This window comes from Neltuma alba, unplaced genomic scaffold (assembly GCF_004799145.2).
Source record: "Neltuma alba isolate B1F8T4 unplaced genomic scaffold, ASM479914v2 tig00011027_pilon, whole genome shotgun sequence".
NCBI classification, from domain to species: Eukaryota; Viridiplantae; Streptophyta; class Magnoliopsida; order Fabales; family Fabaceae; genus Neltuma; species Neltuma alba.
The window spans coordinates 88291-114367 of record NW_021635778.1 but is presented as its reverse complement, the minus strand read 5'-3'; the positions used below and the strand labels follow the sequence as shown (position 1 = coordinate 114367).

Sequence of the window (26077 nt, the reverse complement as noted above, 5' to 3'; positions counted from 1 at the left end):
TTTATGTGCATGAATTAATTCTTTATTTCAATGTTTGAATTTGGGGTCAAAAAATGAACTTTAACTTTGGCTTGTTTTGGTAACCACATTATATTTGGTCATTCAAGGAATCAGCGTTATTAGTAGGAGCCAATTAAAGATAATTATTATTATATTTATCAATTTTTTACCCTACAATAAAGCAGTCAATCTGGTATATATAGGAATATATAGGACATCGATCCTTTATATATATTGTATGCATTCGTCTTTAATATCAATTCAACTAGTCATCCTGAGAATTTAGTTTTTTTTAAAGAAAATTAGAATTTACTTAGTATAACTTCATTATACTATATGCTAATAGAAACTGTAAATCCTAAGCATTATTTAATATTCATGTATCTAAAAGATGAAAAGGAAGTTGAGCAATTTCGTCGAGTTTTTAATTTCATTTACATTCGCAAATTGGATTTCCAAATCTACTGTATTTTATTATACGTGGCCAAGAAACAACCGAATTTCAGTTTTGACAAGTGAATTATTAACATTAATTAATTGGAAGCTGCTAACTCTTGTTACTTAATATAAGATTTAGTTGATTAATTTAATAAAATTAAAGAAGTCATTAAATTACTTTAAACTATTTAATTATATTTATTTGTTTTCTTTAAAATAATTTGCCTTATTTATAAATTGATATATAATCTAATGGTCTATATAAATATTTTAGAGAGATCATGTAACATATGTCATAATTAAATAACTTTTTTAATCTCTGCAAATTAGTCAACTAGTCTTATTAAACACGAGGTGTTGTGTGTGTGTATGAGGGTGGGTGATTAAGGCATTGACAGAGAATATAATTATATACATAAGGTGAACATAAAGAGGACTACATATATATATATATATATATATATATATATCTCACATTGATTGGGAGACGGTGATTTATGATAAATGGAGGATCTGTTGTTGCAAAGCATTACGACCATCCATTTCACATTTTATTAAAAACTCGTAACCAATTTTATTTATTTTTCATTATTAAGACTTTGACGACCCACCACTGCATCTTTCCTTTTTCCCCTTCATTTCCCCACAACCTTTTCCTAATGATATTCTTTATGTATACACTCCCTTCTTCATTTTAGCCCCTTTATCTTTCTTAATTTACTATACTCTCCGAATCAAATTTGACACTTCAAGTGTGACAAACTACTATATTATACTACCTCCAGTCGTATTTATAAGAGCTAATTGACTAATTTGAGCAAATTAAGGAAAGAAGTTAAGTTAGTTATTTGTAATAAATATGTGTTGTCTTTCCTAAAATATCCTTGCTAATCAAGTGTACTAGCTAGAACTATTGTTATTAGAAGGACTATCTTGGAAAAAATGCATAAATATGAGAGACAAAGTGAATTGAAGTCTTATATTTAGGACTAAAATAAAAGTCAAACAATGTTTTATATTAAGAATCAGAGGTAGTATATGTATTGTGGTGAATATGTGAGATGATCTCCCTTAAAAAAATCCCTTGATAACATTAGATTATATACATAATTTTACAAGTCAAGTATATTAATTTGAAAAAAAATAATAAATATGAGAGATAAAATGAATTGAGATATTAGTTTAAGACCCAATGCAACACTCTAACTTTTTCCTATATTAGGGACAAGAGGAAGTATTTCATAAGATAAAGAACATTGCTTTAATTTCTATGTGAGGTTTCATAGGTAGAGATTCGAGTCTTGATTCACTATGTTATGAGAGAATAAAATAAACAATGATGCTTTAATTTCTATGTGAGGTTTCATACAATGGACACATATATAACCTACTCTGGTAAAAATTTGAGTCTTGATTTATTACATTACAAGAGAATAGACTTTTTGGCTAGACTCAATTTTTCTTAATGAAATACTACCTCTGGTCCTTAATATAAAATATCATTTGACTTTTATTTTGGTCCTAAATATAAGACCCCAATCCATTTTATCTCTGATATTTATATATTTTTTTCTAAGACAGTCCTTCTAACAATGATAGTTCTAGTTAATATATTTAATTAACAAGGATATTTTAGAAAAAAAAACAACACCTATTTATTACAAATAACTAATTTAACTTTTTTTCGTAATCTTTTCAAATTGGTCAACTAATTTTTATAATTAGAACCGGAGGTAGTATATAGTTATTAAATTAGTATTACAGTCGCTGTCATAATTTCTGAAGTATTGTTAGTGTCGGTTTTGGGGTTGCGAAAAGTAAAAACATGCTGCAGAGTAATGTGTATGAAAGGAATATATGTAGAAAGAAAGAACTGTTTGGTGTCTCATTGAAGACTTGAGGACTGTACTTCACGAAGACAAATCTAACCCTGGGGATGCAGCTCTGAGCAGCGTTGGTTAAGAGGGTAAATTAAAGAATTCACCTTTTGTACGTGCAGGGTTAGGAGAAGGATCTATCTATATGCCCACAAATATACCTTAATTTGCAAGGGTTAATTAACACAACAGAAAATGACATCAACAATTCAACATTATGTTCGGTCCCATACTCTAAAAACCTAACCAAACAATAGCATGCACGAGTGGGTTCATCTGAGGTTTCAACAGTTTCATCAATAAAAAAAAAATACCCGTAAAACCCACATAAAAAAGTAAATATAAATGTTCTTGAATTTCATTTAATATTAATGGATCTTAATATTTACTCAAACTTTTTTTGTCTTTAAGTTAAATTACACTATTTATAAGTTAATTTTGTAAGTGTTAAATTCTTAGGAATTTATTAGTATTAGATGAAATTTGGGACTTAATTTCCTTACCTTAATCTTCCTTAATTAATTCAACCATCAATTTTCAAAATACGTACATATATAGTGATCATTATTGTAATAATTGGGTTCTAAGTATATACCCTACATCATAAGTATAAAAGTTACTCCATTAGATTATAAATTATTTTAAAAGTTAGGTGAATTACTTTTAAAAAACAGTAAATATAAAAAAATAAAGTATATTAGGATGTCATTAGGGAGCGGAAGGAGTACATATAATCCTTGTGATGGGGAAATTAATAGGAAATATTCTAAAAAAATACATCTTAAGTTTCAAATTTCAAACTAATCTTGTTTACTATACTTTAATAGCAATTGATTATAAATACATGACAACATATTTTTGTAATAATTCATAATTTGAAATTTTAAAATTTTAAAAATTATTTTTTTTGAGTTTCTCAAATTAATAAAGAACGTACATGGTTGGGTGTAAAATTAGAGAATATTATTGGTAGGTGTGAGGATGAGTGGTGAAAGTGAAAAGAGAGAATGAGAATGCCCTAGGCTTCAGTTGCAGATGGAGGAGGATGCATACGTGAGAGGTCGTAAAAGTAAATATCTCATTCTTTTGTTAAATAAAACACTGGGCACAGATAAAAAGAGCCTACGTTAATAAAAAGGAATAAAAGTTACTAACTCACATACCTTTTCCACTCCTTTTTTCTCAACCCCCCCTTATCTTATGCACACTATTTATTTTCATTTTGCTTTTTGTCACCCTTTATTATGTTTGTTATTATTATTTTTATCATTATCATCCCCTTTTTTTTTTTTTTTTAATTTTCCTCTCGCCCTACTAGACTAGTACTACCCTGCTCCCCCACGTCCACAAACACAGCCCTTCTCTCTCTCTCTCTCTCTCTATTGCCATCCTGTAGTGCCTCAAGTGTCATTTTCTCTCATATACTTCTCATTCACACAAAAGAAACAACTATTTACTTCACACCTTGTCATTTCTTCTCTCTCTATCTCTACCTCTTACGCCTTCTTCTTCCTCCCTCTCTCTCTTCGCCGTCTTCCCCCTCATCATCCTCCTCCTCAAATCTCCCCCTTCCCCTCTGCAACCGCTCCTTCAAAACTCCATTAAAATCCCCACCCTCAATCTCTTCACTTTTACATAAGGAAGAGGGGGACAAGAGGGAGAAATTAAAGGTGAAGGAAAGAATTGGTGTAAGAAGAGTGTGTTTAGATGGAGCTATTCCCTGCACAGCCAGATTTGTCTCTGCAAATCAGCCCTCCAAACAGCAAACCCGGTAGTTCAAATTGGAGGAGAGATGGTGGCGACGTGGATTTGGGGTTCTGGAAGAGAGCTTTGGACTCCACAAACTCATCACTCTCATTCTCATCAATGCCCAAATCCAAATCTTCCTGTGATAATAATCTCATTCATCATCATCACCACCATGCTCATAACTCCTTCGACCTCTCTCTCTCCTCCTCCAATAGTACTAATACTACATCCACAAGACCACCCCCTCCTTCTTCCTCGTCTTCTTCTTCTTCTTCTTCACTCTGCAACAACACCAACTCTAACCTCACTAACATCCACCGCCACCGTCATTTACTCCAAAACGGCAACAATAATGCCAATCCCTTGCCGTCGTCGTCGTTTCACTACTCCCACAACCACCACCAGAGTCTGGGCTTTCTCAGGCCCATCAGAGGAATCCCTCTCTACCAAAACCCCCCTCCTCCTCCTCCTTCTAATATTCCCTTTGGTGCTCTTATTGATGCTAATAATTATCCCACGCTTACTCCTGCTACCACTGTTCCTCCTCCTCCTCCTCCTTCGACAACCTCGTCGAGCCCTTTTCAATCTCACCACCAAGGTTTGATGAGGTCTAGGTTGTTGTCTCGTTTCCCTGCTAAGCGCAGCATGAGAGCTCCTCGGATGCGTTGGACTACAACCCTCCATGCTCGCTTTGTCCATGCCGTTGAGCTTCTCGGTGGCCATGAAAGTATGCTTCTTTCTTTTCCTCTCTTCTCTAATTTCTCCATCCGCATGGCAAAATGAAAAAAAGACAGCAACACTGATGCTGAAATTTTCCCTTTCTTCCTTCTTATTCTCCTCCTGCTCTTCCTCTTTGTATATAAATAAAATATGTTATTACTATAGCTAATTTTCTGTTTATGGGGTTGTAGGGGCAACACCAAAGTCAGTTCTTGAGCTAATGGATGTGAAGGATCTCACTTTAGCTCATGTTAAATCTCATCTACAGGTAATTAAATCTCCTGCTTAATTCACGAATTGATCTAGCCAGCAGTTTATTTGTGTATGATTCTCGGGATTTGTATACATATTTTTTTTAAAAAAAAGGAAAAACAGTATCATGTATTTATATTTCTTTCATACCACTTCTTAATACGGCTATAAGGGTAAGATTTGTGATAGGATTTCTTACCAGACGACGACTTTGTGTATTGACTTATTTACACTTTTACAGCCCCCACATTGCAGTAAGCAGTTAATTTATCCATCAATAATCTATATGCAATGTAATAATATTATTTCAAATTCCCATATGGGCTTCCTTGCAGAGAGTCTCCCTCAAATCCTCAGCGCTTCTTTTTCTATTAGATCTGTTACCTCTGCTTCTGCAACCTAACATACAGCTTTTTGCTTGGGAGAATGAACCCAGTCAAGTTCAACACTTGGGGGAAAAAAAACAAAGAAAAGAAATTACCCGGAGAGAGAAAGAGATAGAGGAGAGAGAGAAGGGAGGCACTTATCGATTTCTGAAAACGAGTGAGACAACAATTAAAGCCCCACGAATTCAAATTGAGTCGCAGCCAAGCCGAGACAATAGCTCATACACTGATACATATTTCACCGATTTCAGTCCATATCGCTCTGTATATAAAAATATAAATACATTTTATCTTGTGGGAGGAGCAAATATATATATAAAGAAAACGGAAAAATGGTAGGAAAGTACAGAACACCATCATTTCTCAATCATATATCTATCCAGAAGGGTTTCTTAACTACAGCTACACTTAACCAGGGTTAGTCACAAGCTTCCATTCATGTCCATGCAACAATACACTTGCATTCACATAACCATTAATGTTTCTGCATTAAGGCTTGTACGACACTGTGATTCTGTGACTCAATTTATATCTCACAGGTTCGATGGGAAGGTTTTTTCAAGGGGGTTTTCCTTTTTTTTTTTCCGTTTATTTTTTCTGTAACTTCTTGGGTTTTCACTTATCCGTCTTTTAGTGTGATGCATTATCATCTTTTTCTAACCAACAATATACTTAATTACAAAGTAATTTTCGTATCTTTGGTAATGCATGCACGTAGATAATCTCATCTTCTTGATACTAAATTTTTATGCAGATGTACCGAACGGTGAAAACCACAGATAAAGCCGCTGCTTCCTCGGGTTAGTGTCCATAACAATTAAGATCTTTCTTATTAGACGATCTTAATTAAAATTTGGAATCATGTTAAGGCAAGAAGGACTATTGAAGAAAACAAAATAGGCATAATAGTGTTAAATTGGTCTGCCTTTCTGTGACTTTATTCTATAATTCAAAATGAAGGGCAATCTGATGTATATGATAATGGATCATCTGGAGATAATTCTGAAGATTTCATGTTTGATATGAACAATTCAAGAAGTTCTGATCTGTCTACCAAGCAAGCAAAAGAAAGTGCTAATCGTGATAAAGAACATCGCGGCCTTTGGAGCAACTCTTCCAGGTAATAATAACAATTCCCGGAATTATTTATGTAAATTTTCCTAATTAAATGCCCTATTGAAGCTCTTTTTATTCTCTTTTATCCCAATCAGATGTTGCATGCAGTGTGTGAATGCAATGTATGGAACTGACATTGAGAATATGAACAAAATGTATAAAGTTAGCTAGCTTCATTTTTTTGTCTTGAAAGTTATTTTAAATCTAATAATTTTTCTTCGCTATTAAGACTTCTGAACTTCATGATTTGTTTCTTTCTGGACATTTTAATTTATTTCAAAATTGTCATATATATATACTCCTCCAGTCCTATATTTAGGACTAGATAAGGGTCTTATAATTAGGACCGGAAGGGTATTACAAACTTTCATACTATATACATATGTTTCACCTGTCATATCATATATATATATATATATATATAAAAGCATTCCTCCTTGTCCTTCTCACTCTTTTCTCTCTCTTAAAGTCTTACACAAATCCAAAAAAAATCACCAAGGGATAAATCATTTCAGTTTGCTTTGTTCTGTCTGTCCAGAGAACCACACGCACCAAAGAAATCCATATGATGGGGTAATAATAATCTCTAGTTCTCTGCTATAGATAGTCCAAAGATATGGAGCTTCATTGATATCTCTCTTTCCTTAGGATTTTGTGGGGCTCGGACAAGAGACAATTAAATGGGACCCCCACTGTTGTAGGAATGCTTATTGTCAAAGTTAAAGCTCTAGGTTGATGACAAAGCTATATGCCCTTTGAAACTTCCTTCAATCGTCTCATTGTTATTAAGTCATGGGCTATACTTCATAGGATGACTTCAACTTTACTTCAAGCAACTGAATAAATAAAAGGAGAATATTGCAGTGTACACACACACACACACACACACACTCCCATTTAAGAAAGTAAAAGATGGCTTTCTTTTATCAGTTCACTTTCTTCCGCATGGTTTCTAGCAATGGCGAAATATTCTCTCAAAGTAATGTTTTGGTTCGTTTTTGACAGGGAAGCTTGGTTGCATGGGAAGCCAAAGCTGGATTACTGTGCAGGAAACTTGAGTTCTTTTGAGGTAAATTAATTGCTAATTAACTACTTTGACTAGCCTTTTATATTTTTCTTTCCCGAGGAGCCATGTATAGGGCCTTTTAATTAATGCCAAAGTTTTCTTTATTTATAGTATTATAATTAGAAGCAAGCATCCTTTAGCTGTGTTTAGGAATGCATGAAAGGGAGATGAGAGGAAAAGGGAACTACGTTTGATCTTTTTCATGGAGCCATGCACATTCATTATAGAGACGAGAAAAGGAAAGAGCTTTTCAAAAGCTGCTTTGTCCTTCCCAAATTCAAATGTGTTTAGACCTGTCATTTTCACCATTTCAAGGATGAAAAGTTAAAAAGAATAATCCAAATGAGCTGTAAAAGACTTGCCTCTTATGAGTTAGTATTAGCATGTAGCTAGTTAATGATCACCATATAACTTAGACATGTATAGTTCTTGTTGACCAATAACACATATATAGATCTAATATCCTAAGCCTAAGTCATTTGACTCATTGCAGATCATGGGTCAAATGAAGAACATATAAGGCAGCCATGAATATAAAATGCTACAAAATAAAAATTGGAATGGTGGATATGTATATATGATCATTCAAATCCTAAAACAGGCTTTTAGGTGTACAACCCAGCTGATATAAATGTCCCATTATATTGTTCTTTCTCTCAGTCAAATTATCCCTTTGATATTATATTCCAAAACCACGTCACTCACTTTTCTCATGATATTATATGACGAGATGTTTGTCATTAGATTCTGCAATAAGTTATAAAATATTGTGTGTCATATTTTTTTAATTGATTTTTGTTTCTTCAGAAGGAAATGGATCCAGCAAAATGCCTAAGTTACGAGAGAGTATCAGATGGAAGTGCATCGTCAGATCTTTCAGGAACAAGCCCCAAGAAACCAAATTTGGATCTGGAGTTTAGCTTAGGGCAGCCACTTTGAGATCATATCTCTCTTTTTGTTGAGTAATATAATAATGTGCATGGAAGAGTTAATCAATTAGGGCTCTGGAATGAGAGAATCGGTACTTGCTGAGAGAAAACGAGAGAGAAAAAGAAAACAAAAAGAATACACACAGAGAGAGAGAGAGAGAGAGAGAGAGAGGAAAAAAGAAAAGTAAAAGGGGCTAGGGAAAGACAAGGAGACAAGAAAGACAGAAAGCAGCAAAAGGAGAAGGAGGTGGGGGAAAAAAGCTTGTCCTTCCTATCAAGTTCTTGTGATGAGATCCGTCCAAATCAATATCACAATCTTATATATTTCATGGTAAATATATCGTTAAAATTATATCTAATTGATTTGTATGTTTTTGCAATCTTTTAGAGAGGGAGAAGGAAAGAAAGAGACAAAAGAGAGAGAAAAGAGAGCAAGTGCTTTGGCTACCTTAAAGTATGAAGTGATCCTTGGCAATATTGTAATGGACCACTTTTACATTTTATCAATATATTTTCCATCTTGTTTCTCTACCAGTGGATATATAAATATATATATTTATATATAGCTTGGTTCCAATATTCAATCCTAGGCATACTCTCATGCTTTTACACTTTGAGAAAAAGAAAGGATTGGGAATATATATAATATATTTATATATATGGACTAAAGGAAAAGACTGAAGACTTAGAATAAAGTGACAAAAAGAACAGGGACCCTAGTCCAGTTACAAAAGAAAGGGACGATATGATAAAGTAGCTAGGTTGTGAGCTAAGGAAAAAGTGGAAGAAGGAAAAGTATACAATTATGTATTCTTCTCATGTAATTTCTTTTTGGAGGAAAATTACAAAAACATTTAAGAAAATCATGTTGAATTTCTCCTTTATTGACATATGCAAGTGCCTAAAGTTAAAGTCCTCCCAGGTTATCGTTTTCTCTTCTCATTGTCCTAATTAATATTCTCATTAATCAGACTACTGAGTTATTAATTAATAAAGTACTATTATATTCGAGTGTATATATATGTTATAACTCATCAGTTGTTATAAATAGGCAGTAGATTACCTTTATCATTGAAATTTTCACTTTTTACTGATCTGATAAAGCTTTCAAGTATCATAAGCTTTTGAAAAAGATGGTTAAAATGCTTTACTCAGATGACATTTTTATTTACCAAAAGAAAAGTTCTCTGAGGCAGCGGAGCTTTTGTTGTATTTCATAGTTGTAGCAAGAATATAAATAATGGCACATATAAACAGACATGTACCAAAAGCAAGAAAGATAAACAACTTACGGAAGCGAAATTTTATACAAATGTTTTTGCGTCATTCTCTCTAGAGGAGAAGTAGAATGAATATGGAACTTAGATATATATGATGATCATGCCATGTGCAAATGCAATATATTATAGGTCTCAATCCTAAAATTATAATCTAAATTACAGTCAAAACGAGAAGATGCAATGTGAGAATGGAAGGAAGTTTTGAATCAACGGGCATTGATGAAATATTCCCTCTGATACATAATATAAGACGTTAGTTAAAAGAAAATTGTAGTCTAAAATATAAGACATTGTCATGATAATTTAAGACTTTAATGAAATATTCCCTCTTATCTATAATATAAAACATTAGTTAGAAGAAAATTGTGGTCTAAAATATAAGACATTGTCAGGATAATTAATATAACTTTTTCACTTTTGCCCCTATTAAATATAGGAAGATAGGAAAAAGATGAGATGTAAAAGTATAATATTAAAGATAACTTTATTTTTTTTAGGATAAAATAGGAAAACTCTATCATTTTAGGATAAATTTAACGACTAAATTTTTATTTTTTGATTTGTGAAAAAAAAATTAGCTACCTTCTTATATTGTGAACAAGAGGGAGTACTGATTATACGGCAGACAAATTAAATAAGACATAATTAAAGAGCCTCGTTTGGATACAAGTATTATGGTACAAAAAACTAATATAATAACCTCGCTCTAAGTTAGAGCATTATAATTGCCATGAAATATAATAAACTGCTAAACATAATGAAGGAAGTTAGATTAGTCAGCAGGTTATGCTTCAACTTATATATCAGAGAAAACATATCAAGACTAGAGGATGAGACTCAGTGTAATAAGAAAGTAAACAAGATTTTAGTTGTTTTTTCCAATGCCCTTTCAAATTTTATGTTTGACTTTTTGTGTTGTTTTGTTGTTATTTCTTTGTCGACATTTTTTCATGATGATTTGCCTAAGTCCTACGTCGCAGGATTTCGAGTCTGGGTTAATTATGTCGGTTATTTACGCGTTAGTTTCGTGTTTTTAAGGTTTTTCTCATTTGTTTCATACTCCGACATGAAACTAGACCATTCCTTTCCCTCAATATTTTTTTTAAATAAATTAAATGCACTGAATATTTCTGTTTTTGGCATCTGTTCTTGGATGGAGGAAGAAGGCAAAGTAAAGCCGCTATTTTTGGCACCTTCTGGCATTTGATGCAAATAAGGATGATCAAAAACTAAAATTGAAAAAACAACAGCACAAATTATTTCATTTTCGTAAAAATCTTTTCTGCATATACATCACTCTCTTTCTGGAAACACCTCATTGTCTTTTACACAATTGTAAACACTTGTTTATTTCTTTAATATGAATAATTTTATTTAATTTATAGCAGAATACCATATTTTGATAAAAAAAGAGAAGATAAAACTTAGCATTTGTGTCGCAGCAAACTGAAAAACGAATCTGAGCTGCTTCTATATATTGCTGTGTTATTGGTTTCAATCACTATCCAGTTTTGTACCATGTTTTACCATTTTACAACTAACTTCATTAAAACCTGCAAGCATCACAGTTATTAAGGCCTTCCCGAGCCAACCAAACTGTTCCGGTAAATACAAAGAAAACAACAAAAATGAATGCTCAAACGTAAGTAGGTACAAATTATTAACATTAAATGAGATTTTATATGTTGTGAAGATGCTGGTTAATTAACACTTATAGCCTTTATGTATTGTTTTTTAATCTAAAGTCGGAAACTACCAGCCTAGCTGTGAGTGTGAAATAATAACTCTGAAAATAGAAAATGATACATATAAAAAGAAGACTACTGCATGCAGCAGGTTGAGTAAAGATTAATTTGTACGGTTTTGTATGCTCCCTACCGTACCTAGCTATCTAGATTATTGACTTTTACGGATTTAAGAAATTTCTTAAGATAAAGAAATAATGTGAAGAATATTCGAGAGGGAAGCTTATAGGTTAGAATATGGAACAATTTTCCCCCTTCTTTTGCCCTCAAAAAATATCGTCTTGTGGCTTATGAGAAGAAATGATTAGACACTTGTTTTGATATGCAAACTTCTTTTTGGTAATTATACAATCAAGGCAGAGTCTAATAATAACAACAACGTAGGGGTACTAAGAAGTGTTGGATCTATTGGCTGTTTAAGGATAAGATTTCAAATCCATGTAAATGCAAAAAAAAAAAAATATTTGTTAAAAGAACTACCTTCAATTAGATCTGATAATGCTCAAATCTGAATGAGTCAGATAATTATATTAAAAAATGGTAACACAAGGATTGAGTTAAAGTGAAAGAGCATTAATTATTTATACAGTGAATACATGGCCCTGCGTGTGTACGATATGATAGTGAAATTTCTCAATCTATTGACTGCTACTTCTACATATTTTAACAGTTAAGTGATTAATCAGCTTGGCCACCCATCAATTACTTTGTCGATTTTTTTCCCCAAGAGGGAGAGGCTTCTCAAAAGGAAATTACGAACAATAAATTTATGGCCTTAAAAGGTTAAAAAAATAAAAGCAAAATTATAAAGAAGAGAAAAAGTGTTAGGGTTTTAATTAAAGTATGGGGATATTGAGAAGGCTTTAGAGGATGCATCATGTGGGTATAAAAAGGAGGAATTTGATCAAAAAGAAAGAAAAAGGGAAATGGTTGGTGATGAAATTGAGGAAGACGAAAAGGAAAATAAATTAATTTAAAAAAAAAAAAGAAAAGGAAAAGAAACGAAAGCGAATGAAGTGCTTTAGCTTTTGGTTTTTTTTCTTTTTCAACTTTATTTGCTTTGCTTTTTTGTTTTGCACGAATGCATGGAATCGTCTCAGTGTTCAGATAACTCAGTGGGACACTAAATATTTTTCTTTTCTTTTGTTTTCTTTTTCAGTATTACAGAACAAAAAGAGATCTCATCCAGCATCACTCGTGCTGATTACTCAACTCAATCCCATCAATTAATCATATTGATTGCCCAAAACTAACTCTTTTGGTTCACATTGTGATTGTCAATATAATTTAATTAGGACAAGATTAATTATTATTTTCATGTAAATTTTTGTTGATGATATTGCTGCAATTCAAAATTAACATTATTTTAGCCTTTGTTATGATGCTATTTGGTTTCTGATTTGATATCTACATATTCATCAAAATTTGGCCCATGTTTACTGATGTGGTCGTTTTTATCTTGTCTTAACACTTTAAATATATGTTTGGTTGATGTGAGCAAATAAAATAGAAATTAACTCCGCTGGCCAAAAGAAAAAAAAAAAGAAAGAAATTAAGTCTTCATTTGTTGAAAAGAAAATTGAATAAAGAGTGATGACATTACCAATAAACTATTGACTAAGATAGTAAACTTCCTCATTCTCGTAAAGAGGAGAACACAAGTTCAAATCTCAAAATCTCAATTGTTGGAAGGGTTTTGACCTTAACACTCTTAGCTTGATAGAGATTAGTATTAAGTCCAAAGTGATTTATACTTGCTCACGAGAAAAAAAAATCATGAGTCTATCATTAGAAGAAAACTCTAATTTTAGATATTGAATGTTAAACTCCCTTTTTCGAGAAAAATTCTTTTATTTTTTAAAAAAATCTCGAAAAAATGACTGTTAAATTTTAGAATTTCAAATCAGTATTGGTTACTATACTCATAAAGAAAATGATTATACTTGAAAAGTAAATGACAATATATTTTTGTAGTAATTCCTAATTTGGAATTTTGAAATTCAACAGTTATTTTTTGAGTTTTTTTTTTAACCTTTGGGAGCACGGTTTAATTCCTTTTAGCCTTATTGCGTTCTCACAATTATTTGTATTCCAATTTGATATTTACATCTACTTGGAAATTTTGAAATTAACTAAGATCTAATTTTGAATTTTATTGAGTAATGTCATTAAACTTTGGTCCTTGTTCAATTCCTTTCCATTTTGTTGATGTAGCTGTCTTATCTCATCTTAATATTTCAAATTAAATAGCAGAAATTATATCATGCAGTAAAATGTGACATTTGATGCAACACATGACCACAATGAATTTGGTTCAATCGTACTTATTTAAAGTGGAAGGATAATATGGGATTTCTTTTTTGTGGTTAGATAATGGATATGATAAGTCATCTTAACAAAATTTAATAGCATGTTGACAAAATTTTAAAAATAAAAGTTAAATATATTTTTATAAATTACAAAATCTTATTATTTAGATTCTTTTTAAGTATAAAGATGAACCAACAAATCAACAAAAACGATTAAAAAAAAATGAATGAAACCGAATTTTCACTATTATGACTGGTGGTATTTTTATAAATATTATAGATTTTTAAACTAGTTTCGCATACAACCGATATAAAATATATTTTTTACACGGGTTGCTTGTGCAATCCGTGTAAAAAGTATTTAAAATATATTTTTTTTAAAAAAATATTTACAAGTTTCGCAACTTGTGTAACAAGATCGAACTTTTAATATTGTCCATTTTTACACTGGTTGTCTTTTTGATGTCAAATACTCATTCTAATTGGTGTAAAAGGCTTTTTTCCTAGTCATATTTGTGAGAACAAGGTAGTCATATTTGTGAGAACAAGAAAACGTTGTTTCTTCGTATATTCAAAAAGGAATTTAAAATTTGGAAGGAACACTTAATTTTGAAGAAACATCAACCAATCCTGGTAACATAACTCCAAAACAGAAAATCAATAATGTGTTTATTTCTTCGTTTCATATAGTAAATTGATTATGCACTGCGGGTATGAATTTAAGAAATGTTCAAATAAATATTAAAAATATAAGAACACTAAAATAAGAAGAAAAGAATATTAATAAGTACTTTAAAATAAAATTAGAACCATTCAGGGCAACACCCACATTTTGTTTATTATTTTCGGGTAACAAATTTGGTAGGTAGGTGAAACCATGTTTAGATTTCAACTAAAATAAGCTTAACGTGGTTGGATTTTTCGTATCAACACAAATCTGAGCTCAAAACCTCGTACCTCACTGATCATAATTCATTTTATTATTTATTAGGACTGATGCCTATAGTCATAACCCATATTTTATTCTTATTTCTCTCAATAATGTAAACAACTTCAGCATCCCAAACATACATACAAATCTCAAAAAAAGAAGAAAGAAGAATTGTTATAAAGTACTAAAAAAAAAGAATATAATTACTAAAAAATTTTAATAATAACAAAGTATCATAAATGATAAGTTTCAGTATAGAGAATACATAACAACTTCTCATTCATTATTGAAACTTTTGTATAATTATCTTTTTTCCTTTGAACATCATAATAATTCTCCCAGAGGAAAAATAGGAAGAAAATAGAGATGTGGAAAGGGGGACAAAGAAAAGAAAAAAAAGAATAGAAAGAGAAAGGAATAGCAAGAGATTACCAAATGTCAGAGCGATTTAATTCAACCGACACTTAGCATGATATTACATGTTGGACCTTTTGTGAATGTAATAGATGCGTGAGTTGTTTTAGGCATAGAATGTGGGGAAAAAAGCGTGACCAAACAAGTCACTAACAATGAAACTGAAACCTAAAGACACAAAGAAATGCCAAATAGTTATTTTCTCTGATCCTTGATACAAAATTTTGTTTGATTTTTAATTTAATTTTAAATATAAGACTATAATATATTTTATCTTTTATATTTATTTATTTTTTTCAAAGTAGTCCTTATAGTAATTGTACATATTAAATGTTCTATCAAATAACAGTTCTAACCAATATCCATTATTAGTAAAGATATTATAAAAAAATATATCTATTTATTATAAATAACTAATTTAACTAATTTTTTATTTTTTTAAATTAATTAATTAGATTTTATATTAAAAATAAAACTCTTACTAAACATAAAAGCCTTCTAATAGCAAATCTGATGTCCCATGCCCTTTTTTGTCTTGGGTCAACTCTCTATATGACCAATTGTCCTTCTTCCCATGTTGCCTTCGGGCCCCACTCCTAATTCCCTATCTAATCTTCCATCCTTCTTTCTCGCTCTCCACCGTGCGCGTGCTTGTCACGATCACATCCAACGGCTATCGAACGCTTTGGCCCCTTCGCGTGAGATTACTCTTTTTGGTGGGAGCGGATCCATAATGGCGGTGATTGTTGAGCCACGTCGTCTCAAGGTTACCCACTATTTCTCCGGACGCCAAAATTATTGGTGTATCCTTATTTACCCATATATATGCACTCCTCTCATCTTGCGGCTTTCTTAATTTTTATTTTGATTCTAGTTATAAGACTCTAGTTTCTTTTTTTTTTCTCATATTTATTTATTTATTTTTAAAATGGTTTTTGTCATAATAATAGTTCTAGCCAATATACTTGATTGGCAAGAATATTGTAGAAAAAACAATACTTATTTATTATAGATAACTAATTTAACTAATTTTTTAATCTACTCAAATTAGTTAACTAGCTCTTATATTAAGGACCAAAGATAATATATAAAAAGAAGATAGACAAAAGAGAATCTGAAAATTGTGAATTCAAAATCCTAGAATAAGTAGTAGTAACTGATTTAGTATTTGTAAATGTCATTAGATAACTAAAATAACTTTGTTTCAAACTTATCATCGCCAGTAAATTTCTTGTCATTTGCAATTCAATACTTGTTATTGTCAATTCACAACTTATTAATAAATTTTTTGAAATAAGGACATTTTAGTCATTTAACTATATTTACAAAATATCAGACCAGGCGCTCTTGAGATTTTGCAGTGTGAGGTGGCTGAATTGAGATTTTAGAATTTTCATGTTCTTTTTTTTGGCATTTTCCCTATATAAAATCAGTTTAACTAGTTTATTATAAATAAGAAAATAAGTTAATTTATTTATTGAAAATAAATGTGTTAATGATTTGGGTTATTCTTTTATAATTATTCCTAACAATAAATTATGAGAGAATCCAAGCTTAAAATTATTAAATCTAAAGTCAAGCTTGGTTCTCACCTTTTAATAGGTTTTCACATCACTTGACTTACAAGTAATAACACATTTTTATAATAATTTTTTTATTTAAGATTTAGTAATTTTAAGTTTTTTTTTTTAGCATTCTCGCTAGTGTATGCCCATTACCTTATAAATTCAAGTTTCAACTACTTTACGAAAAAACAACTGAAAATATTTTTTACTTAAACTATAATAAATAACTGTGTCCATTATCTTGTATATCTATTGAATTTTTTTATTTTCACTTGAAGAAACAACTACCCTTATTGTATAAAAAAATAACTACCCTTATTTATTAAACCATAGTTACAGTATCAAATAATCAATGGAAATTTAAAAAAAATAAATATCAAATATATATAATTAATATTAAATATATATTTTGGATAGTGTGATTTAGTTATTTGTTTTACATAAAATTTGGAGGGAGTAATTGATTTAACTAATTTTTTTTAATCCTGGTGATTAATTAAAAGGCTCCTCTGTGTGTGTGTGTGACACAAATGTGCCTTTAAGAAGGGAAAAGAAAAGGATGAAACTCTTTTTTTCTCTCTCTCGTTGATCACTTCAACTGATTGGTTTTCTTCACAGGCGCATTTTCACTTCAGAGTATTTTGCATGCAACTGTATGTTAAATTGGCATATGGGGTTCGTATGGATGGATTATAGGCTGAATCTTGACCTAGTCTAATGTTTGAATAAATTTAATGTGGTGACAATATATTTTTTCAATAATATAGGTGTCCATTTTCCAATATGTCATAGTATTGGGATATTGGAAAGGCTAGTTAATAAGGATCAAGTTAGATAACTTTTTTGTGAAAAAGTACTATTAATTAATGACATAAAAAATTCAAGTGATTATAAAAATTTAAAAACATTAATATTTTTCAAAAATAAGAATACATATTTGATCCTTTAACTCAATACATGTTTTCATTCTGGTTTCTTAGTTATGTAAAATGCCTATTTAGTTCTTTAACTCTAATACTGTTAGTTTTGTTAACAAAAAATGCCAATATTTAAAATTTTAAATGTTAATAAAATATTTTCAAATGCTTATATGCTGAGCTTAATTTTTACAAATAACAACGACAGAAAAAAAAAAGTCATCCTTTGAGGCTAATACTATTAAAGTTAAAATACTGAAAAGATAGTTTTTCCAATTAAGATAACAAACCAAAATCTTATATAGAGTTAGATGACCGAATTAAATTGAATCAAACAAAATCGGCTAACAAAGTCAATTCAATCCATGGGCAACGCTACTTTAATCTCTCTGTAGACATCAGCCCTATATACCATAGGCAAAAACCTTCGAAAAATGCTCATATATATATATATAGAGAGAGAGAGAGAACGTACGTCAAAACATTTGTGTGTTGACGTTGGTCTGGTCTTCTGATCATATGTTTATAAAGCAATAATTAATAAAAGAAAGACTACGTACGTATATAGAGAAGGCAAATTAACAAAGTGGTACAGTGTTGGCAGCAAAAAGCTTTTAAGCGTTGAGAGCCTACCACGAACTCAATCCTCTTATGAGGAAGCCGAGCCGTACTGGCTTTCTCAGAACCTAAATAGTAACACAGCACAGCCTATCCCTGACGCTCCCTTACACACACACACACACACACACACATATTTATACCGATAAAACGACACCCCAATTATTTTATCATCATTACACTATGATTTACCATTCATCCTCGGTCCACGATCTTATTCCACGTGTCACAATCTTGTCTCATCGATGTGGTAGCCAGCCGCTGTCAGATTGTTGCATGCATGCTCTTCTGATCTTTTCGATAACAGCAGAAGTACAGGAGAGAGGGAGAGAGAAAACGACCAGTGAGGTGACGATCGTTTTGATGACGCGCCCTGCGTTTTCACCCCTTCATGTGTCGTCTCTGATCAGCGAGTGAGAGGAGTCGTGTTGTACCTTTTTTCTGCGGAACTTGCTTTCAATTTCAATGGCTGGCCCTGGCCTCGCCTGCCCTCCCTTGATGAGTAGCTCGAGACGTTTTTGCATGAAAAAAGTCGGTAGTAAGTGTTTTAGGGTCCATTTTGGCAAACACTAGCTAGAGGGTGTGTCACAGTGGGTTGCATGGAATTTTCATGCAATCAATTTATTTTTTATATATGTTCAGCACTGTCAGATAACTCAGACCTGCAAAATTCAAAGTCTCTCTCTCTCTCTCTGTTTTTATGTTTTTGAGGTATGGAATGACCAGAAATTTTACAGTGTGACGAGCCTTCTCATTGAGTAGTCTAAGCAAAGAAGATGCCAAGTAGAAGTGTGCAAAGAGAAAGGGTGAGAGAACTTAGCAAAAAGAAGGAAACACTGAAAAAAAGTGTTGGGTGAAAAGGGCATTAAGGTTTTGATATATTTGAGCAAGAGTTTGTGGTGATGCATGAAAAAGGACTTGGCCTTTGTGTTGTGTAACATCTAAATGTGACGTGAGACTGCTCATCATTTTGGCATTATTAATAGATCGTTCTTTTTCCTGTGTGTATATACATAGTGTGCATATGTATATAACAGATCAAAGGACAAATTTAAATTTAAAACACTCCTTCATGACTTTGCTAGGTATTTATGGCAGAGATTAGAAATGAAGAGATCTTCACCGTACTCCATAACTTACGAACTGATAAGATTGCTGACATTGAGAGTGAATAATAAAGAAACAATATAAAGAGGACAGAGAAGCATGTGGTAAATGTTGTTATGAAGAATATATGATAGAGAGAGAGGTGGGGAAGGAAGGGAAGAGAAGAAAGAGGAGAGAATGAAAAGAAGAGGACGGATAATAAGGCGAGATTGTCGCGGGAGGGAGAATTGGGAACACAAACCAATTGGATGCTCTTTGGGACTTGACGACAAGCAGCATAAGACACGCAAGTGTGGGGAACATGTCCCTCCAATTTAATTAACCCCTCTCTTATTCCCTTCCTTAGTCCTCCATGCATGATTTCACCCTTCTATTTGATTCCTACTCACATGTATTCTTCTTTTATATCAGACACAATACTGTTCAAGTTACAATAAGATATTAAATACAAACAATTCTTTTAGCGAAAATTTAAAACGAGATTAATTAGCCTATTCTACCAGACCCAATTAGCTTCCGTACTATTATATCCCAGAGTGAAATTAAAGGGGTGATTAAGTAATAATATGGATGTGATTAGTGTGGACATGAGATGAGAATGAGAGAGAGGGGAGGGCTTTGTGAGGTCGTGTTGTCCTTTCACCATCGTTTGGGGGGTACAGAGAGTGATATTCACTATTCATTTCAATACCCTCTTTCTCCTGTTTGTTCTCTTTTCTTCTTTTGTCCTTCATCTCTCACTATTCACTTTCCTTATGCCCGCCGGCATCCATCCCGGGCTCTTTCTCTCTCTCTCTCAAATACCACTTGACTTTGCTATATGATATATTCTCCCCGCTCCCATATTGATCAATCCCCTCCATCTATAATTATAGTGTGTGTGTCTATATACGAAGACAAAGACAAAGACAGAGAGAAGAGAATAAACATATATCACGAGACATTTGTTATAAACAAATTAAAGTAGGTGCAGGGTAGTGAGTGAGGAAGAGAATGGAGTGGGGGTGGTGAGAGAGTAGAAGGAGAGAGGGAGAGAGAGAGAGGGACAGGGTTAACTTTAACTTTATCAGAAAGTGTCTGAGACTGAATCATTCATTCATAATTACATACTTTTTAATGCTTTTGAGCAATGTCAGGATGTGACGTCTGCCATTTCTCTCTCTCTCTTCCCGAAAACATGTGGACCACTTTTTCCCTGTAACAAGTCTCACTGTTCGAAGCTGGTATCGGATTCACCCCCTTTGCCATTTGCGTCAGACCAAACCCCATTTTTATTCATTCTTCCCTTCATTTCACTTTCACAGTCACACCACCGCTTCTCCCTCGCTTACGCTATCTGCCATTATCATTCCTTCCCATGACCCTTTTTTTTCTTTTGTTTTCCAAATTGACTATTAGTAATTTAATATAAGAATTAAATAATTAATTTATGTAAGATTAAAAAAATTAGTTAACATAGTTATTTATAACAAATATGTATTAACTTTTTAAAATTATTCTTATTTAATCACGTGAATTACACTTAGAGTGAAAATACCTTACAATCAATAGAATTAATATTTTTGAGAACACGTTATAAATCTGAAAAAAAAAGTGAATTAAAATATTATATTTAAGATTAACAACTAACTTTTATATTTAAGGTAGGAGGTAGTATATTACAAGTAAAACTAAACGTACGACTCTTCACTATTACCATTCGTTTACTCAGGCAAAAAAAAAAATCAATCGCTCACATGACCTTCTCTTCTTGTATGTTTTTTTTCCCCCTATTAGAAAGACAGATATTAACAACTTGAATTATAAATGAACCAAACTCCTGACCTTATCATTTGCAGAAAATCTTTCATATCATTAAATTACAAGATAATCAACTAAATTACCTTCTTTTCTAACTCTTTAAACTCTTCTCTTTCTCAAATTCCTCACTTTCTTGTGATGCTATCTCTTTTAACTCCTCACAACCTCCCTTATGCTAATCTCCTTTTTTGCCTGTTTAATATGTTTTTCTTCGTCATAGCTACCAATAGAAACTTGAATTATAAGATTTTCCCTGGTGTTTTTCCCCTAAAGAAAGTTTAGAAAAGTTGCTTTAAAATGTTCACCAGAATCAGAACAAGTAAATCTTGTGGTTAAAATAACGCTTGCAAAAAAGTCATTTTCAAATTCCCCTTTATTGCTCAATAGGACGTAACCTTCAATTGCTATCCATTTCTGACAAATACTCAAAGGTGGACCAGATTAGAAAACCCCCCAGGCCCAACACTGGTCCATATTACCCTCCGCGTGAGATGCATATTAATAGAGGGCCCATTTATGTAACCATAGAATCACATCTAGAATGCATGTGATATTGACGTCAACTATAATACGCACCAACCGCTTGGTTCTAGTGAAAAGGGTTAGTCTATTAAAATATAACAAATAAAAGTTTAAATTCTCATTAGAAGAGTTGCTCATATTTAGTACCGGATAATACCTCAAATATTATTACTTCCAATAAAATGATGCTTGTACCTATCCATTTTTATAAGAAACAACTATCATTTCTACCTTATTCCTATTTACAAACGAATATATGTAAGATGTCTCAAATTTTGTTTTCAATGTCCTATTTTGCTCCTATTAATTACTTATTTTAGTACTCAATATATTTATTATCTCATTTCCTAAAATATCATTCATTCATTTCCTTATTATCTCTCTCAAACTTCGTTTCCCATAAATAAGACTATTCTTGAGGAAAAAACTTGCTCCTCCGTCTCTTGTTATGAGATTCAGTTTTTTGAATTGGTTCGTCTCTATTTATAAAATATCCTTTGAGTTTGTCTAAACAATAAATGTATTTTTACCCATCTTTACCCTTAATTAGTGTACTCTCTCTCATTATTTTTTCCCCATATGTTCTCTCTTTTCTTTTCCCTCCCTCACACCTGCCCACTTATAAATAAGGGCATATTTCAAAAAACATAAAGTATATTTTTAATATATTTATTACTTTTAACTAATTTTAACAAATTTTTTTAAAGGACAAAGTGAGTACACTTTTTACACATTTATTATCTTTTAATCAATTTTAACTAACTTTTTGATTAATATGATTTGGTTAAATGTTTCTTTAAAAAAAAACGATAAGATGAGTATCTACTAAGAACGTTTGAGTCTAGTCGAAGGGGTTAATCTCTTACAATGTGATGGATCAATATTTGAATTCCTATTAGGAAAACTCACATTTAGTATCCAACAATGCATTAAATGAGATTGTCTATGCCTTTAAAAGAAAGTTAAAAAAAAAGAAGGAAAAAGCTTCTATAATATGTATACCCCAAAAAAAAAACTTCTATAATATCACTGGCCTGGTTTGCCTAAAAGCAATCTTCTATAATATCAAAGTTATGCAAAAAATTGTGCATGAAATTATTCTAGTGTATTCAACCTGTAAAATTAAGTTTACAAGAACTTCAATTAATTAGCTTTATATAAACATATTCGACCTGGTGCATTAAAACATTTTATTTATTTGATAAAAGTTTACTGATTCAGACATAATAGACGAAGATATATCATATGATTAAAGATTGACTCATAATTATTCACAAGTCGTAAGCATCTCAACGCCTTTTCTGTTGTACAAAAATACATGTATATTTTTCAAATAAATTGTCCATGATGAATATTTTTCTATCAGAATTATGTGCAAAATCCTTATCTACGTCTCTATTGATTGACCTTGTTGTTTATAAGACATTTGAAAATGACAGGAAATTTCCGGGGAAAAAAAATTATTGGGAGAATTACAGTCAAATCTTAAAGAAGAGAAATAATTACTAAAAGATCCCAATAACAATATGAATAGCCTGTAATAACAAGCTCTAGAGTGGAGAATAACAACTTTTAGAATTTATTTTATAATTTTTTTTCTTTCTTGAGATCTCATTGTAATTCTCCCAAGATTATTTGACCCCAGGAGCAAGGCAGCTTATTATTCCAACTAGCTATCAAAATTCTTGACATATAATAAAAACCTCATTCCACCATGGTTAAAAGGAAAAAGGCACAGAAAAACTATAAAGATACTGTAAAATTTGCTTTCCATAAAAAATAAATTCAAGAATAACTGTACAGACAATTTGATAACTTCCATTTTCAATTGCTACAAAACTAAAAGATAGTGCTATGATTAGTTATAATTCAAACACAAGTTTGTTTTTTATGGCAATTTTTTTAAATATAACCAAAACCTATATTAAGAGAATAAGTTTTTTTTTTTATAAGATAAAGTTTAGATGAATTAGTTATCGAGAATTCATTAAGGCCAACACATGCTTCATGTTCAAGAAGCGCTTGCAAATGTATTTAAAGACCACTCACTAACAAGATGATTACATTGACAATGAAATTTAAACCCATAAACTTACAGATTATTAGTCAACTTCTTACTAATTAGACTAATTTTTGGGCAAAAGAATATGCTTTCATAGCAAGAAGACCCGTAATAACGACGTAGGAGGAAGGGTGTCAACTTCCAAAGTTTCCCCCGGACCCCAAAAAAAGGAGGTGAAAATCAGAATAATAATGAAACAGGCCAGGAAAAAAAAGGTTTGAGGTCCATCGATTTAGCAAGAAGGCATCAATTTTTTTCCCTTCAAAAGGCGCACAACTACTGGGCCTTTTAGAAACCAGTCCTAAACATGACTCTTTTATAGATAACAAATAATTAGTTAACAGTAATAAATAAATTAGAAATATAGTTTTGTTTTCAAATATATTCTTATAATAAATTTAAAAAAAAGAAAGAAAATGTATGAAAAAAATATGATAAGAAAGTATAACAAAGGAGAGAGAATGAATAATTAAGAATAAAATTGTAAAAAATAAATTAAATGTTTAGACAAATAGTAAATTGAAGCTTATAAAATGAATTATATCACATACTGTAAAATTGTGAGAGAAGGTGATAGAACATAAGTTGAGATTAAAGACTTGTATTTATAAAAACAAATTTGGATTCATACTAGGAAGATCAACAATAGAAGCAATTTATTTACTAATAGAATTAATGGAAAAATATCGAAACTACAGAAGAGATTTACATATGATTTTTATTGATTGGAAAACAACTTACGACTATATGTCAAGAAAAGTGTTTTAGAAAGCCTTGGAGAGAAAAAATGTGCATGTCACTTATATCAAAATAGGTCACAACCAATGTTAGAACGACTTTTCTATAAGGATTAACTTACATTAAAAACCATTTTTGAGCCCTTATCTGTTTATCCTAGTTCTTAATGTCCTAACTAAGCATATCAAAGAAAAAAATCCAAAGTACATGCTTTTTACTGATGATATAGTTCTGTTTGGTTGAGTCAAAATAAGATATTACTGCTAAATTTGAGACATGGAGAAGATCCTTCAAACCCAAAGGTTTCCGTTTGAGTATAAGCAAGACAAAATATATACATTGTATTTTTTATAAGAAACAAGTTAGAATAGATTTGGAGGTCAGATTGGGAGATTAAATCATTCAAAAAGATGGTGAAACTAATAGAGATGTTAATAATAGATTTCAAACTAGGTGGTTTAAATGGAAAAAAAAGACAAGAATTATCTGTGATTTGTAAGTACCTAATAAGGTCAAAGAAAAGTTTTATCGCATTGTTATAAGACCACCAACGCTATATGACAATAAGTATTGTGCTTTAAAAGGATAACATGAACATAAAATGACAGTTGTCGAGATGAGAATACTAAAATATATATGTGGTCATACAAAAAAAGACAAAATTTGTAATGAACATATATGAGAAAGAGTTGAAGTGACTGCTGTTGATGAGAAAATGATAGAAAACCATTTGAGATGATTAGGTCACGGGCCAAAAAAACCTTTAAATGTGCCAGTGAAAGAAGTTGATCAAATAACAGAATCCTCTAAATAAGAATAGAGAAAAACCAAAGACAACACTTAATAAAATCATTGAGTGAGATCTTTCGATTAACAATATATCCAAAGATTTGGTTTTTGATAGAACTCACTGACGTCGGGTAATCTATTAGTCAACCGACCGCACCTAGTGGGATAAGAATTTGTCATTGAATGAATGTAAGCGATAAGTTTAACAACCTCCTTAATAATTAATTTGTAAATTTGATTTTTCAATATAATTCTCCCAAATTTTCAGGACCCCAAACCAAAAAGCAAAAAAAGACCTTGCATTGACCCCTTGCGCAGCACAAGCCCCATAGGGAAACATGGTTTGATAAAAACCTCAGACCGTCTTTTGACCCCATTCCACACACCCAAAAAACAAAAAAGGCCAGCACGACAGTGGAGATTCGGAAGGGGGAAAAAATCCCAGAATGATAGTTTTGGAAAGATAAAACAGGCGCAACTTCATTCTACCAACAAACCATAAAAAGGTCCAAAGCTGGATAACATAAATAAGCGCATCTTCGCAGACAATCCTCTTTCCCCAGAGAGCATTGTCATCTTCGTCCAGAGTTTTGTTAATCACACCTCCAATGCGAGGCGCCTCTTAGATACTATTGTTAGCACTAACTAATTGGCTATTTTTGTAACTGACGCTCTGTACATACTTCAGTAATGCATTCTCATTTTCCACTCGGAAAAAAAAAAAACGTGCAAAGCTAATTACCAGCA

At 31.6% G+C, this 26077-nt stretch overlaps 1 protein-coding gene across 1 annotated transcript; it reads left to right on the top strand.

Moving 5' to 3' along the window:
* The first annotated feature begins 3766 nt into the window (after positions 1–3766).
* On the top strand, positions 3767–9067 carry LOC114760835 (probable transcription factor KAN2). The gene is made up of 6 exons (XM_028950129.1): positions 3767–4791; positions 4976–5052; positions 6177–6222; positions 6383–6542; positions 7544–7607; positions 8412–9067. The coding sequence occupies exons 1-6, from the start codon at positions 4023–4025 to the stop codon at positions 8541–8543; spliced, it is 1248 nt and encodes a 415-aa protein (XP_028805962.1). The 5' UTR covers positions 3767–4022; the 3' UTR covers positions 8544–9067.
* Positions 9068–26077: the final 17010 nt, after the last annotated feature.